The sequence below is a fragment of the Ptychodera flava genome (genome assembly GCF_041260155.1).
Source record: "Ptychodera flava strain L36383 chromosome 3 unlocalized genomic scaffold, AS_Pfla_20210202 Scaffold_26__1_contigs__length_13983176_pilon, whole genome shotgun sequence".
NCBI classification, from domain to species: domain Eukaryota; kingdom Metazoa; phylum Hemichordata; class Enteropneusta; family Ptychoderidae; genus Ptychodera; species Ptychodera flava.
In genome coordinates, this window is record NW_027248280.1 from 9,084,391 (window position 1) to 9,101,795 (window position 17,405).

Consider the following 17,405-nt stretch of genomic DNA (forward strand, 5'->3'; position numbering starts at 1 on the left):
AATCCTCAACCTTAATAATACCCAACTATTTTCACGGTTGGCTGTTATCAAGAGGAAGAGCCTGCCCTCAAAAAATTCGATTGACACCGGTGTAAGTCGCGGAGATGGTTAATATTTGATGCGCAAATACTGCAATTTTTTTCAACCCTTTGGAATTTGGTTAACCTACTCCAAAATGTGATCTTCATTCTTTACTACGTGTCACTCTTCGGCGTCGCGACTAATTGGCATCAAACCGAAAGTTGCAGTTCACAAGAACTTCAACGCCGTCAGAAAGCCTATGACAGAGACACAGAACTCTATGAACGTGCGCCAACTTATTTTGTTTGTTCTTCTTAATATTGTTAGGGATTGAAGAAGTTCCAGACACTTCCACCATAACATCAATGCCACGCCTACTGACACATCCAGCTTAGTTATTTAGCCCTTAATTGTTTACCTGAATCGCTGCTCGACGTGTCTGTTTGGAGACAGCGTCTCGTCTGAGATTTGGTGCAGAGTATTTGCGTGAGTACAGCAATTCAGTTTTTCTTCTCTTTTAAATCGCAATAGTCATTTTGTATGGCTGAAAAGCGGGTGTTGCCATAAGGAAACTACTATTGGCAACATGATCAGGAGCAACTTTGACATATCTTAAACGACGGTCGCGGATTCGGGTTTTATATCTATGTATTATATTTCCTTCACAGAATGATTTTTCTCCACCGCCATCGATTTCTAATGATAACGAGAGTATTCATCTGGCTCATTTTGCTGTTCTGTGCAGTGTTTTGACGTGTCCAACATCTTGCAGCGGATTCAATTGCTAATTTCTGACAATTTGTGTACCCCCAGAAACACTAGCAAGCAGCGGTTATATTAGAGAGCAAAATCGACTCAAAGCTTGAAGCAACTGTCTCTGTGCAGTGCTATCATAAAACGAGCAGTATGGGTGAGTATTTGTATGTGTATTAATGATAATGTAAATACGTATGGGGCAACTTACAAGAGGATTTGAATAAAGAACAAATATAAAACGCGCCTGGGAAACAGATACTTGGACTCTCAGCCCGTTGTCATCCATTTTGGTCTTATCTTAAATGTCACGGGGTATCACAAGTGAGCAGAAGCGCATCGGCTTTCGTTCATGAAAACAAATATCTACAGGGACAAGGTGATGGCGAAAATTTATTTTGAATTTCGATTATCACAAAAAATAATGTTATTTAATTCAATAATATCAACATTTGTACAGTGACATGTTAGATTTATTCTTGACCTGTCACAGCATGGGCTATTAATTACTATCGAGGGTTTTAGTAATTCGTCTCTTATTAATCTTTAGAGTCCTGATAGGGTTTTGCGGACCGAGGTTATACAATGGAAGGGCCCGAGCGTGTGAGGGCCCGTCGTACTGCATTAGCTCTATTATCAATAACATGTACAAGTTCGCTTGTCCTGGATAAATCCCTTGTGAGCATGAGCATGTTCTCAAATATCGATTGAGTTATCAGGGTCGTTTATAAAATGTTTACTGTTTACCAACTTCGTATATTTCAAGGATCGAAGAGACACTGCTTCAACATTCCAACTTTTCCCCGCACAGAAACTGGGCAGTTTGGATTATTCATACCTATCTTAATCCTACTGTTCGTAATGTTTATGTCGTACACACATCTATCGCACACTTTTAACACCTTTCCCGGGATCTTGAAACCGGTTGGTCAAAATTGGCTGTTCTGGCCTTTTTGATCACCCCTCTTAAAATGCTTGGATAGTTGACTTGGAAAACAATTAAAATTAAAAGTTTCATTAGCAATTAAGCCAAACACCGGAAAACACAGAAAACATGGCTCATTACGCGTTCTCAGTAGGTGAAAAAGTTGAGGCCCTCGATGACTGTTACTGGTGGACAAAGGGTGCAGTGAAGAAAAAAGTTGCAGTTGAAGAAGGACCGTGTCAGTATCTTGTCGGGTTCAACGGTTGGTTAGCAAAATGGGACAGAATTGTCGATGAAAATGAAATAAGGCCGCCAACAAAACAACACTAGAAACATTGAATCTCGAGCAGTTTTTTATGTTTTCGTTTCCGGCCTAACGGTCTGTACAGGGCAGATAGGCCTATTCTCTTCCGGACCACCCCGGCCGCTTCCGCGGACACACGGTGCCTTTGGGCAGCTTCTTCTACGTTGCACGTTGCACACCCTCTCAAAACCTTTTCACTCACCTATATATTTTTATTGAGTAAATGCGAATGTATTTTCAAAGAGGAGACTCGCAGTCCAGTTGCTGTGTTGTACTTTAAGAAAAAAATAAGACGTTTACAGGAAAATTCAGTTTAGGCTACCCTCTGCTTTTCCAGTAACCGCGAGTTACTGGTAGTGGTAGCCTGCGGTAACTTATGCACTCAAATACGATCACGGACGTACCACGCACGTACAAATACCACGATAGTAAGCTTACGATGTTGTGTGGGCCGCTGTGTGCATGTTTCATTCACAGCGTTACCGACGAACATATCACTGCACACGGGCACGAGCTTTAATAGGCGGCTTCAAATTGTCCCTTTCCAATGAACGTTAGTGTTGTATTTGTAGTGACATGTGTGGAACCGACTAATTTGTCATGCTTTGTAAAGAGTAAGTGATATGTTTGGAACCAACAAATTTGTCCGCATGCTTTGTAAAGAGTAATTTTAATTCATTGCTCTTGTGTGGGGGGTTGTCAACCTGATGTAATCGCAAATCCTCAGATTTCCATCTGATATAAGTATGTACATACACAAGAAAAGTAAACTCATGAATTTTAATAGACGTGGTGGCTATGACCAATTTCAGCCAGATTGGTCACAGCCACCACGTCTAAGTCTGTGTGGGGAAAAGTTGTCATGATGCAGGAGTATGATTTCTCACATTCCTGGTCGCTGGGAATGTGGGATCGACAGCATGTGAAATATTGATCCCACACTCTCAGAAACCGTCCTGCACTCCGCAGTATATATAACACGAGTTCCAATTGGATAATAAGCAGCCTTTCGTTCAATGCGAAAAATATTATCAAATGGCACGATGAGTAACACATGGCCCGTAACTACAAAGTAAGCAGGTCAGAGTACGGGGGCAGACGTTGTCAAGACTTTAGATCATGTTGTAAATTATTGGTCAGGCTCACAAAATAAACGGCCGAATTTTCCATATAACTGGTAAACATTGGCCACTTTGAACATATAACATCTCTTTCTGTTGGAAAGCAGCAGAAGTTGCAGTATTGGCAGTGAAACTCGCCACGGAGTTCGCCTTAGTGTCACGGAATACCAGATGGCTATGAAGTAGAATTGTTTCCGATGCAGTTAAACATTCAATCTTTCCAGTGTGAATTTAACGCATTTTATGGTCGTGTGAGAAAAATAATCTCACACACAAAGGACCTGGGATCAGATTTCTCATACGAGTTGGGGATACTCTGTCTCACACGAGCCGAAATCTGATCCGAGGTACGTGGGGGTGTGAGATTGTATTAATTCCTACCTGTTGGCTAGTATCTCTCTCTGACAGGTTCAATCAATCGGTTATCACTTTTTTCAATATAAGAATTACATTTGCCACGAATTCAGAGAATAACGTAGACAATTTGTTGACACATGGTTTTACTTGCATCTAACTCCATTGCAGACAACGAGCCAAAATGTGTTCCACTGTGTTACCCAGACAATTACAAGTGGGACAAATCTAAGGGTAAGTTGGTTCAAAGAACGGACACTCGAGGGCAACTGGTGGTGTGTAAAGACGCCCTTGATATAATACGCTCCATCAAAGGTCCAATCTGTCCTGTTGCTGTCACTGGTCCTGCAAGATCTGGAAAATCATACATAGCAAGCCAGCTTATCGAACCAAGGCAACAAGAGTGCGTCTTCAAAACATCACATAAACAAAAACCGGAAACCATGGGTAAGTATATGCTTCAGAAAAGTATGTATGTATGTATGTTTGTATGTCTGTCTGTCTGTCTGTCTGTCTGTATGCATGCATGCATGTATGTAGGTATGTATGTAGGTATATGTCTAACTATGTATGTATTTATGCATGTATGTATGATTCTTAGCTTGACTCTCATTTATATAAATGAGACGTACAATTCTATTTTATTTGCGGTAAAAATGTTATAATTAATATTAGTTTTGGTGGCGACATTTTGAAACCACCCCACAGCATTTGTTTAATAGCGGAGATTTGTCAGAATTGAAAGCGTGTATATCTATTCTGATATACAAAGATTACATCGCTTGCTTATGTTCGAGCAACTCGATGCTTTGTCAATAAATGACCGTGAAATGTCACACACACACACACAAATATATATATATATATATATATATATATATATATATATATATATATATATATATATATATATATATATATATATATATATATATATATATATATATATATATATATATTATATACGATTATACCTGAAAGGGATATGGATGAGTAAAAACATGTTCAAACGGACGCTGTCGAACGGAACAGAAGTGACTGTCATAATCCTGGACACAGAGGGACTTGATGCATACAACGCACATAAAGATGACGATATGCTCATATTTGCTTTGATGGCCTTAGTGTCGTCATTGTTGGTCTACAACAGCAGCAGAACCGTTTGTGCAGAGGACATAAAAAAGCTCAGGTAAGAGAGAGAGAGAGAGAGAGAGAGAGAGATTACAAATGAGAGAGAGAGAGTGAGAGAGAGAGAGAGAGAGAGAGAGAGAGATTACAAATGATTTCGAGGTAACGTGTATTTTAGATATATAGTACAAGTACTCTGCTGTTTATAAAATGCCATTTATAAATAAATCTGTGCGAAATTGCAATTTTCTGTCCATTTCCATTGTTTTAGTTGGGTAAATAGACTAATTAACGTGTTTAGTCGGAGCGGGAGCAGTCCAAAGAAGATAACCCAACTGGAAAATGAATTTATCAAGTTCTTCCCAAATTTTATGTGGCTTCTACGTGACGTTAGCATGTCATTCGAGATTTCCCGAGACGGTGAAGACAAAAAAGTTGATTTTAGAGATTACCTATTGGAAGAAGTAAGTAATGTATAATTAATGTATAACAAATACCGTATTAGAATTAATACTACTACTACTACTACTACTACTACTACTACTACTACTACTACTACTACTACTACTACTACTTATTACGTTTTATTATTATTATTAACATTATTATTATTACTATTATTATTATTACTTTTATTTACTAATCTTCATTTAATACCTTCGATAACTCAACAGGTTTTTTGAATAACCTTCTTTTCATGGCTGTCAAGACACATAAAAACAACATTTCCACATACAAAGAAAAACTACTAAACAAAAGACATATATCAAGCAAAAAATAAAATCAAATGTTTTCAAAAATACCAAAGACAAAGACAAAAACTTTAAAAAATTACAAAAATCTATCTTCTAGAAAAAGACTAAATAAATAATTTTGACCCAGGTTTTTTAAAAGTTTCTAAACTATCTACTTCTCTTTAATGAAGACGTAAACTGTTAAAGTCTTTGGCACCTCTGACATGGAATGACGTTTTAAAAATTTCAGTTCTCGCTCTGGCAATCTGTAAAAGATGCTGACCAGCAGATCGTAAGTTTCGTGAGCGACGATACTCAACAGAAAGTAAATTAATATACTCTGGTGCGACATTCCAACTTTTCCCCACACAGAAACTGGGCAGTTTGGATTATTCATACCTATCTTCATCCTACTGTTAGTAATGTTTATGTCGTAAACACATCTATCGCACACTTTAAACACCTTTCCCGGGTTCTTGAACCCGGTTGGTCAAAATTGGCTGTTCTGGCCTTTTTGATCACCCCACTCAAAATGCTTGGATAGTTGACTTGGAAAACAATTAACATTAAAAGTTTCATTAGCAATTAAGCCAAACACCGGAGATATCATGAGACACGAACAATCGCAACAACACCAATTCAAAGAAAAGTCAAATTGGACTCCACGAACAGCAAAAAATACAAAAACCTGAAAGCTATCTGAAGCTGCTAAACTCGCACTTCTAGAGATACCCTTTCAAACAAGGAAACAAAACATGTCGCGTGCCCAAAGAATCGCGATAAACCAGCTTGCAAACAGTAGACAAATTACCGTAAAAAACCTTTGACAAGGGTCGGGTTTTGTCTTTGTCAACACAAAAGATTACGTACACGAATGCGAAAGGCAATTACGCAACACTAAGTATTATACACAACTAGCCAGTGACGACACAGAACAAATAGTAAACAAAGTACACGAACTATTAAACAAAATGTACGGAAACAAACACATCGATCATGATACTTGTAAGTATCTTGATCAAGAAAACATAAAATCCGTACCCGCAGTGGTAATTATTGCCTAAAAATTCACAAACCTCGGCAAAATTCTAAAAGACACACTATTCAAAACAAAATTTACTGAAGTAAAGAAACATAGAACAAACAAACTGAACCACCAAACGGACTCACAACGAGACCCAAACATTAATATACTTGCCTCGCTACTCGAAGAGCAAGACCACTAAAATGCATTAAAATAATTTTTCACAAACACAAACTAAGGAAAGAATCTACACTGCGACTGATGAGAAACCACACTCGGGTTTCGAAACGCAAGCATCAAAGGGCCACTCTATCAACTTTTGTAACAACATAGGTCCGGCTGCGTCTCGCCATAAGCTTTCCCCACACAAACAAAACATTACCGTACACACTGATCCAAACTTCCCTACAAATATCCGAGGCGAAACAAACATTTTTGTTAACACAAACAATCGGATAAGAATGTAGGAACACATTTTTGAAACGAATCAAACACAAACTCGACACAAAAACATCTTGGATAGTTAGGTGGGAGCGTCTTTCACACTTTTTACATTCATTGCTCTCGTGTGGGGGGTTGTCAACCTGATGTAATCGCAAATCCTCAGATTTCCATCTGATATAGGTATGTACGTAAACAAGAAAAGTAAACTCATGAATTTTAATAGACGGGGTGGCTGAGACCAATTTCAATAGAGATTGGTCTCAGCCACCCCGTCTAAGTCTGTGTGGGGAAAAGTTGTCATGATCTTTTGATTACTTCAATAATGTGTTCCCCTACATTTCAGTAGCATTAAATCCCGGCAAATCTAAGTGTATGAAATAGCAGGATAGACACTTCACAAACGGAAATCAAAGTATATGTAACAGGACAAGTAACCAAAGGGTAAAAAATAAGACTGAATATGTCTGCACCTTAATACAGATATTAAAGCTTGAGAAAGAAGACGGTAAAACCGGAGCCAAGGTCAAGGAACTCAATGCCACTCGAAGAGCGTTGCTAAAGTCATTTCCAGTGTTCGATGCAATGACGCTTCCCATACCATCGGCAGAAAATTCAGCTGTAGAAGAAATGGGCAAAGGAAAGAATAGCAGGAGCATAAACAAGACTTTCTTGACAGGCATCGATGATTTCATAACCCGGTGCCGTACACTCATGAAACCAAAGAAGGCCTGGCCGTATGCTGGCAACATCAACGGATACCGTAAGAATATTTTATGGCTTCCTATTATATGGGTGACTGGTGTCGCTTTCGGGTATCAGTGATTTTACAATAACCTACCGTTGGAAGTGCGCATGCCCTTAAGGCAAAAACTAATATCACGTTTTAAATAACAGACAAAATAAGCCTGACCTTAAGGTAGATAAAGTTAGATCGCACGACGTGTCACTATTATTTCTACCGACACTTGTGTGTGTTTTCCGTGATAAGCTTATATACACCTTAACAAATTCACTCTCACCTTCCACGTATCGCTGTCATTACATAGCCGGGTATTAACTGACCACATATTCCGTGTACTAAAACAGTGTCCATTTAATTGTTGAATAGAGAACTATGCTTAGGAATGCTTACCATCCAATTTTGTATATTTTTGTCATGAGCAATTTCTTTAGTGGGAGTAATTATCTTCTTCGAGTGTGGCTTAAGGCAGTTCGTCGTTTCACTGTTGAGGTGCAACGTGCACCGGAATTGAAAAACTTAAAGGCCAGCGTTGGCACCAGATTATCTCATCAGAAAATATACCCAAAAAATTACGATTTCAATGAAAAACAAACGGCTATGACAAATCCATAATCCTCTGACAGACTAGAACAAAGGCGATACAGGGATCGCCAAAATGGCCTTTACATCTTTGCTCAAGCTTCCTAAATGAAACTTTCAACTGCTCTTTACGAAATCAAAATTCAAAAGCAGGGGTCACCGAGCAGAGTTAGCCAACAATTAGCCAACATTTCCCGACATTCGAAATTCAAAATGGCTGCATCTCTGTTTTAAGTCTACGAGGAAAAATAAGATTTTCGATTTTTGAAAAACTAAGATGGTGAAAGTTTTTCTTAGACCAAGAGATTTAAGATGAATCCCAACAAGACCAAAACAACATTTAAAAACACAAAAAATCAAAACAGAGAGCTCGAATATCTGCCCAAAGGCTAATTCACCCTTATCTTTCTGTAATTTTCTTCATTAGAGTTTGCCAAAATGCTTCAGCAGTACGTATCCAGGTTTTCGGAGAGTAAATCCATCGATGTAGTTGCTGTTGTCCCGAGTGTAATAGAGGATCAGCTACGACAAGTGGTAGAACTGGTGTTTACTGACTACCGTAGTGACATGGATAAATATGCAAAAAAGGTTCTTCCCTGTGAGAACTACGAAATCATCAGCAAGCACATTGATTTTTTGTATCAGGCAATGAGAAAATTCAAAGAAAATGCTAAATACATAAGTGATGCAGTTAGTCTAAACAAGCACAGAGATGAATTAAAGGTGGGATGTCAAATAACACTGTATAGTTGTTGTTGTCGTCGTTGTTGTTTTGTTTTTGTTGTAGTTATGTTGATGATTAAGATGGCGATGATGATTATGATATTGTTGTTATTGTCTTGGCTGTTGTTTTTGTTTTGGTTCCTGACACGTAATGACAATCACCGTAGAACATGAACCTCAAAACTTGATAGTTTTACCTTACCTCAAACCGTTGCTTTATTATCGTTCTGTTGTGTCCCGTCTAAATCATTCCCAGGAAGAGCTTGCCCGATTCAGTGACGGTGTTATCGTCGGTGGTTATTTACGCATCATACTGGACCAAAATGAAAAAATGTCTGAGGAATTTTGCAAACAGCTCATTGATGAACTGCTCCTAGAGATTTCTAAGCCAGGGAAGACATTACTTGGTTGGAATGAAGACATTTTGAATAAACAATACAAGGAGAGGGCACGTGGTCCGAAAAAGTGGCATGTTTACAAAACTGTGCTGGCTGATGTGAGTCATTGTTAATCTGTTCTATTTCTTGAATTGTATCTATGAACGGTTGCACTAAACGAACAGAATGATTCCACTAAGGATAACTTGTTTTCACGTTTTGAAAATTTCAAATTCCGAATTCTACGAGAAATACTCAACTCGATCTCTAAACCAGCACAGTATGATTTCGTTCAGTGTCTTTACTATCACAAAACATATATTACATGAAATATACGAGAGAGTCTGGTTAAGTGGTCATCGAGTTGTCGAAATAGCAGAACTTAAAGTGACAAGGACTTTATGAAAATAATACATAACATTCTCTTTGCACAAATTTCATATAGTATGAAGGGTATAAGGAAATGCCTTTAAATTGAGTCTTTTGTGATTTATATTGACATGTAATTTTCACATCGCTGGAAAGAAAAAAAAACGTTTTTTTTTTTATCACCGGTGAGACAAAGATGGGGATTATTTCCTCTTACATGGTTCATTTTGTTCTATATGTTTTCCTGAATCGACGATCTACATGTTTTGATAACCAAACCACTGTCTTGTAGAAAGTAAAAGGCATGCCATCGAGAAATAGGAAAGCATGTGTATCCTATGAAGACAATGTTAATCCCGAAAAGAGCGCCAATGTACCATCTCCAGAAATGGAAATCATGGTAAGTAGCTATAGATAAATGGCACGTGACTAGATAAACCGATCGATAATATTGTACATATATGCTTAAATTGTAAACGTCAGATGTTTCCGAGTTTTCATCACCGTGGTAAACTCCTTTTCATACTCTGTTGTTGTTTTGACAGGAAAATACGAAAACTAAAGAGCAGATACTTGAGATGAAGAAGGGTGATGATAAAGCAATCGTAAGTTTTATACTACCGTTATGAGTACCGCTTTAAGTTTATTTTGCGAAAGACATATACACAAAACATATTGGTGGGGTTACTTTGTATGATATACTTCGTAAATAGCAACACATTGGCTAATTTTGTAGCAACTACAGGTGAGGTGTCCAGAAAACCCTGTCAGAAATTCTCTTATGCTATCGTTTTACACTTTTTAATTATCATCACAGTAAAATATTTACCGAAAAATTTAATCCATTCTTGAACTAATTAGCGAGCCTCGATGGCTGAAGATATTGATGACCAGCTGAAGCAATTAGAAAACGATTTCCAAGAGATAAATGACGCAACAAAGACCAAAATTGGAACACTCACACGAACCCATCAGGCTTTGGCAGAGGAATTGCAGCACAGTCTCGATAACATCAGAGAAGAGAAGACGGAAAAACAAGACGAATTAACAATTAAAAAAGGCGAAGTTCTGCGGCAAAACTAAATTTCATTTTATATTACTTAGAAACCGTTGATGATCAGCTACTCGTCATGTAAATTAAATTTGTACAAACCTTTCGTGTAGAGTGTAGGAAGGCGTTAAAGATTGAATATTGTGCTTTTATATTACTATTTTCCTCATTAGAATCTACGACATAGGCGCTGTGTATCATTGTGTAAAAGTATCTGAACAGCATTTTGCTTTGCATTACGGAAAAGCTAAATTAATTAATGGAATACCCTACTTCCCTACTTAGTTATAAGAGGATTAATTTCACAGACTTGCCTTTCCTACAATGGCATCAGCTAGATAAGATAAACATAACAATGGAACATTCACACCTTGGGGATTAAAAGTCTTCTGTTTGCCACCCGAGTTGGTCAGGCAAGGACCCGGGTTTCAGGTACCATGCAAGTTACACTCGTTCCCTAATGTGTGATTCAAAAATATTATATAATTAAAAGTAAAAAACCACAGAACAAGAATGATAAAACAGGTTTTAAACTGTGTGAAATACAAGTGATAATCTCTCTGGAGTTTTATCGAAAAATATTATACATCTTAAGAGATCAATGAACAAACCAATGTGTTTCTGCTTTACGTGCATTTTTTGTACGTTTGTTACATTATGTCATCGACGGAGGCAAAGTGACGTGATTCATATGTATAAAGTTTGTAAAGCGTTTGTAATGAACCAGAAAGTTTTCGCCATTATGATGTTTGTTTGTTAATGTACTCCAGCTATGTAGAAAAATGATAAGCATACTTTGATTTCATGTAATATTGTTTCCATGGATATGCTATGCTATCAACTGGTGGCAAGGAAAAGAAATTGTATTGTAGTTTTTTCAAGTCGTCAATTCTAAATGTCAATTTTTTGATAAAGGTTGGTGGGTAATATTGCAGCCAAACACCAATATCATGGTACTATTGGAAAAGCCGTGAAGTTTTAATCACAGTCTACTTTAAATGCTCAAAGATTGTTTTATGCAATATTGTATGACACAGAGTATTCAACTCTCATTCTATATCGACTCTGCATGTTACATGATAATAAGAAGAACCAGCCTCACATTTATTAAAAAAGTCTTGAAAAAAAGGAACGCCTTTAACTGTATGTTTAATATACCATAAACTTTCCCTAGGTTTGTGACTGCAAGCAAGATGAAAGACAAGCTAGTATGTTGAGGCTTGGAAAACTCTCTGAAAGTTTGGATTTTAGGAAATCGGTGACATTTAATTATTCTGCGTTGTTGTTACGACGACATTCAATTATTTGTGTATTGTAAGGTAGTCGACAATTAAGATTTAAGTAATTGCAAATTAAAGTATTTCTTCGAAAAATCTGAACAATTCTAAACAAATTTTATTGCATTAATTTTATATAATAAGCAAATATCCGATTGAGAGTGAAATTTTACGTGAGCAGTGTACAGTTTTACATTCAATTGTTTACTCTTCGTACTGCGAAATGCATTTCACTAAAGTAGGGGGCTCTGTCAAGCTGTAGATCGAATTCGGCAATAGGTGTGGCAAGCTGGTAAAGTCAATAAAGTTTACAAAATCATCACAAAACAACGTTTCTGAAGCTGATATACTGATTTTTACACATCATTCTCTTTTACTTTATAATTTGGAAGCCTTTGGGAATATGGGTCTGCACTGGCAAATGCAGAAAATATATACTAACACTGAATTATAATACCTACTACCCTCAAGTATCTATGGTCTGCCACAGCCCACTCCCCACAACATTTCAAGCTCCCCTCTGACCTCTCCCCAAGACTGACACTGCTTACTCTCGCTACAGTTCTATCAGCCACAGCATTCCCCTCTCTCTACATATTTTAGGTACCCCTGACAGCCAATTTCTCCCACCAACTTTTAAACCTGAAATTTCCTCCCTGTCCACAGTAAAATGTGGCTTCTTTCTCCGCTCACTGATTACTTTTAACTTTACCCGCTCGTTGAAAAGAACTGCACACGAATACCGCTCTCGTTTGTGTCTGTGAAGAACAAAGTGACACGGTAAGGTTAACCTCTGATACCCTAGATGACCCCACGTTAACCTAAATTGTGTAAGGCCATGTGTACGCTGGCAGTTTTTCATTAATATGTAATAAGCTAACCTAACCTTGCTGACCTCAGTCGGATCCGGTGCTATCCCAAGCATGCGTATCAAAATGCACAATCGCCATGCTATTTGGACTGGATGTTGTCAGGTCAAGGGAGTCCATGCGACGGATATGCTGTACAAAATATTGTTTAAATTAAATGAGTATATTCATCAACATTGAATTTCTTCATAGTCATCAAAGTCTTTCTTTCATTCACAACAACATTAACCAATACCGGCCTGCCAATGACAGTTTCTGAAGGATAAGTCGAACTTTCATGTGAAAGAAACACCTGTTAACGACGTGCTTGAAAGGTAGAAATTATTCATTGCGAATATTATTGGTTGATTTAAACTTTGGGATGAAGTCCATTTACCGTTTCGTCATATGGCAGTCCATAAAGATAAAAAATGGATCAGCTCAATTTTTGGTCGTAAGCGACAGTCGATATTTTAATAGGCAAGATTCAACAAGGTAGCCCTATGAATACTCGCTAAATTGATCATTTAATATCTGAAATATACAATTTAAGTAAGTGAACATTGTATAATCGAGGCACCTTGTCTCTAAATATCATTTGCAGTGTTTTTAATACTTTCAAAATAAGCTTACATATGTACTAAAAGCGTATTTTTCTATAGGAACAATACCATTTCTGGTGAACCAAATGGAATCGTTTTCTTCATGTTATTTTATAATTAAAAACTGCCGAACGAGTATATGTCTTGGCATGTTCATTACAAGATTATATATCGTCTCTCAAATGCTGCATTCCGACCTCAAAATGATTAGAACGAGTCGTCTGTTGAGTCATTACAAATGTGTAGTAGACCAGAACAGCTGTAACTATTAGCTACTCGTATTCTGTTTGATGGATGATATCCGAAATCCGAATCTCTAGCATGTACGGCACGTAAACCGGACTATTCCATGCAATGAAATCTTTATTGATATGCAAATGTTTACGACGAATTACCTAGATTCAGCAGAATATTTGTGGTTTCCCAAATTTATCCAAGGGCTAGAGTCAAACCAACTCAAGATATTAGATCCCTCTCACTGTTGGAAATGTAGGCCTGTTAATCGAGATGTTATTCGGGGGATTGCGTGCAAAAAGAGCAAAAGTACAACATCCCAATTGTTGCCAAGTACTTGTTAATTTACTGACTGCTCCTGGCTAAGCCACATCGGCCTGCAAGCCAAGCCCATTTACTCAAACATGTGACGTCACTAGTGTGATAATACTGAATCTGACGACGGAGAGGTTCGCCAAGCAACGCCTTGGATTGGCTTTTTAGCTGCCTTGTCGGAGTTAGTGAATGTGTTACTGTTCAACACATCATCTACAAACATGATACTATTACTTGTAGCCACCCCGTTGATGCACAATATTGCATGGTAGTCAAATTATAGAACTTTCGATTTCTGTGATTTTTAGGCATGCTCAGTACATGTAGATGTGCACAATTTATGAGATACACGCCATGACTTGCATTTTGGTAATGTGTCAAGTCATTAATCTTCATTTCTTATCATTTACTAGTATACCAAATCATTCACAGACTCTACCATAAACGAGTATGCAGAATGTCATGCTTATCAAAACCTAGTATTTTGACCTCTCTCATTGGGCAAATTTGCTCAGCGCCCGAACGTTGCTTTAACATGTTGTCAAGCAATTCAAACAAGCTCATAGTTCTAATATTATAAGTCACCGGTTTACTTAGTTCAAAGAGGTCACCTGCGTCTCAAAGTACAGGTGTAATTGATGATTTTTTTAACCCTACCGACCCGAGGTGACCCGGCCAGATCTCAATTCGAGAGCCCACTTTTTTAAGAGTTCAAAAGCGAAATGGACTATTAAAGTGACAGCGAAAATGCTTCGCAGCAATAGACAAAATCACATATTTGAGTCAGTTATGAAATTTATCTTTATTGTGAGCATTGTTTGAAAATTTTTGTCTGCCAATTAGAATTTGCAGATATGGCTTCAGCAGTATGTGACTGATTTCTCAGCAGTCAGCTTAATTGATATGCGCTCCGTCGTAACCAAGGTGATTGAAGCCTTGCTTGAGGAAATAGAAGAGTTGGCGTTCGAAGACTACGAAAATACAAGTCAGTATACAATATCAAAAACAGCAAGCGTCTCACTACAACCGTCATCACCGTCACAACCACCATTATCACCATCACCTCATCGTCACATTATCATTAATCAATTAGTCTTTAGGCAGTTTGAGGAATCAAGCTACAATTATTATTTACCCATATGTCTGCTTGCTTGAAGAAACGGACATCCAGGTACAGTGAAGATGGTCGTTTGTGCGCGGGCGATTAATTACAAACCGTACTGAAACAAAATGGGACGGGATCTGCAAGCCTTTTACGAAACTGGTTGATGAGCTCTTGGAAGAAAACGTCAAAATATCAAATATCAGCCATATGAATAAGCTGTACAATAAACGGGTACGTGCTTCACAAATAAGGCATGTATACAAAATGTATTAGCAGACGAAAACCTAACAAACCCGACCCTAAACAGACGAAATTTTAAATTTACACCGTAGACAATTACAATGACTTTATGTTGGTAATCTATTGCTTTGCAGTGCGAACAAGAATATTTTACGAACCATATTCTTGCAGAGAACATATCTCACTGAGCAATATTTTCAATAGTATAGCGTGTGAAAGCACAGCTGACATAATATTATTATTGAAAATGTTCAAATATTCACCAAACGTAATGCAGTGTAAATTTCAGAACTCTGGTGTTCTTTCTTAATGCCTCAAAGAAAAGCGAAGAGATTTTTAAAGTAAGATTTTAAGCGAGTCGGAGTGAATCGGAATGCAATGTCACTTCACAACTTGACAATAATCGACCTGAAGACCTGATTAAAGAGAAAAAATGGTTAACTACGTTGTTGTATTATAGAATAAATTTGAAGTAATCATAGATATTTCGTCGGAGGGGGTTCATTAATACAACGTCGATGAGTGCGTGTTTTCTTCCGTAATGATCGACGTTTTCGGAGAAATCCTGGTATTTTACTTGACATTAAAAAGTGAAAACTGAAGAACAGTTGATTGCGGCGATGGAAGAAAAAGAAGATAAAACCTTTATGAGTGGTTCAGGGTATAATTTAACTACAACTGCAGATTTACCCTGGCATAAACCAAAACATGAACACCACTTACTGAGCTGTACATTTTTTCTAAAATGTCAGCTGTACATTGTCTCGTCCACTGATAAAGAAATATTGCCAACAGACCCTATTCCAGCCAGCTGACATTAGCAAAAATGCTGATCACTATACAGTACAGTTAAGAACTTGTTCCATGACTAGGTTTGTTGGGTGTTCCTAATTGACTGGTTTGAGTAGCTAAAAACCTGCTACTTCTTATTGAAATGTACATGTACTTCGCGTTCATAATGTTCTGCATATCGAAAAGTGGTGAAAACAAAAGACTAACTCTAAGTCTCTTGCAACACTCGGTTGCGTATAATTTTATCCACATTAATTTAATTTTTTGCAAATTTAGGAAATTTGCACGAGATAGTGAATGAAGATCTAACAAGACAAGAGGGGCAATCAGACACGGACTTCAGAGAGAGAGAGAAGACAAGAGGGGCAATCAGACACGCACTAGAGAGAGAGAGAGAGAGAGAGAGAGAGAGCAGTACATATCAAGATGAACGTCGAAGCACTCCTCCATACACACGGGCAAGCACTGAATACACTACCCTTACGTAAATATGTCGATAGAGCAACGATTGGTTTGGAGCTTTGGGGGACTTTGGTTCCAGCAGGAATCATTGGAACGAACAGGGCTGATGATGGCACGGTTGTCCTACACAAAGATGGAATAATAAACAACAATATGGGTTCGCCTCGGTTCAGTATACAATCAAATTTCCATATGTTGTCATTTATAATGGATTTTAGTGATATTTTGCATCATATTTCTTCTGTAAAATACAAAACACATATTCATACTTCCTTCCGAAAATTCTGTCGAAACGGCTGCTGTTCAACTTTTCAACTTAACCTGTATGTGTGCGCGGAATATCAAAAACTCTTTCGTTGTTTACTCAAGACTTTGATATTTGACTTCATTTTTCAATTTGAATGTCAAGTTTGCCCGTACTTTATATTGTGTTTTCCAAAGTTTTAAATTAAAGATTATATCATTATTTTCCAATTCAATTGTCCAATGATTCCGATATTTACCATCAAACGTTGCCATTGTCAAACCATTTTCATAGCTTTTCAAAGTACCACCTCTTCTAAATACAATGATTTTAGTTTACCAATATTTACATTTAACTTCCACGGACTATATTCATCAAGTTGATTTAACAAGCGTTTTAAACCTATTCTTGAGCTATGGTTGGGTAGGGTGTTTAGTAGGAGTGGCAGTTGTCCAAAAAAGACAATCCTACAGGAGAATCAATTCATCCAGTTCTGCAAAAAAAATTTGGCTTCCTCTAGACGTTTCTATGGCATTCATGATTTATCAAGACGGTAAAGATGTAAAAGTTGACTTGAGATATTACCTATTGGCAAGAAGTAAGTCTCACGTTATTATTATACATTAACCATCGAGAG

General features: G+C 37.5%; 1 protein-coding gene across 1 annotated transcript; it reads left to right on the forward strand.

The window, feature by feature from the left end:
• The first annotated feature begins 450 nt into the window (after positions 1-450).
• LOC139125833 (guanylate-binding protein 2-like) lies at positions 451-12,248 on the forward strand. Its single transcript, XM_070691932.1, has 11 exons — positions 451-507; positions 835-931; positions 3,650-3,925; positions 4,460-4,667; positions 4,878-5,070; positions 7,289-7,568; positions 8,557-8,852; positions 9,109-9,348; positions 9,891-9,998; positions 10,144-10,203; positions 10,460-12,248. Exons 2-11 carry the CDS (start codon positions 928-930, stop codon positions 10,679-10,681), a joined length of 1,887 nt encoding a protein of 628 aa, XP_070548033.1. The 5' UTR covers positions 451-507; positions 835-927; the 3' UTR covers positions 10,682-12,248.
• The last annotated feature ends 5,157 nt before the right edge of the window (positions 12,249-17,405 follow it).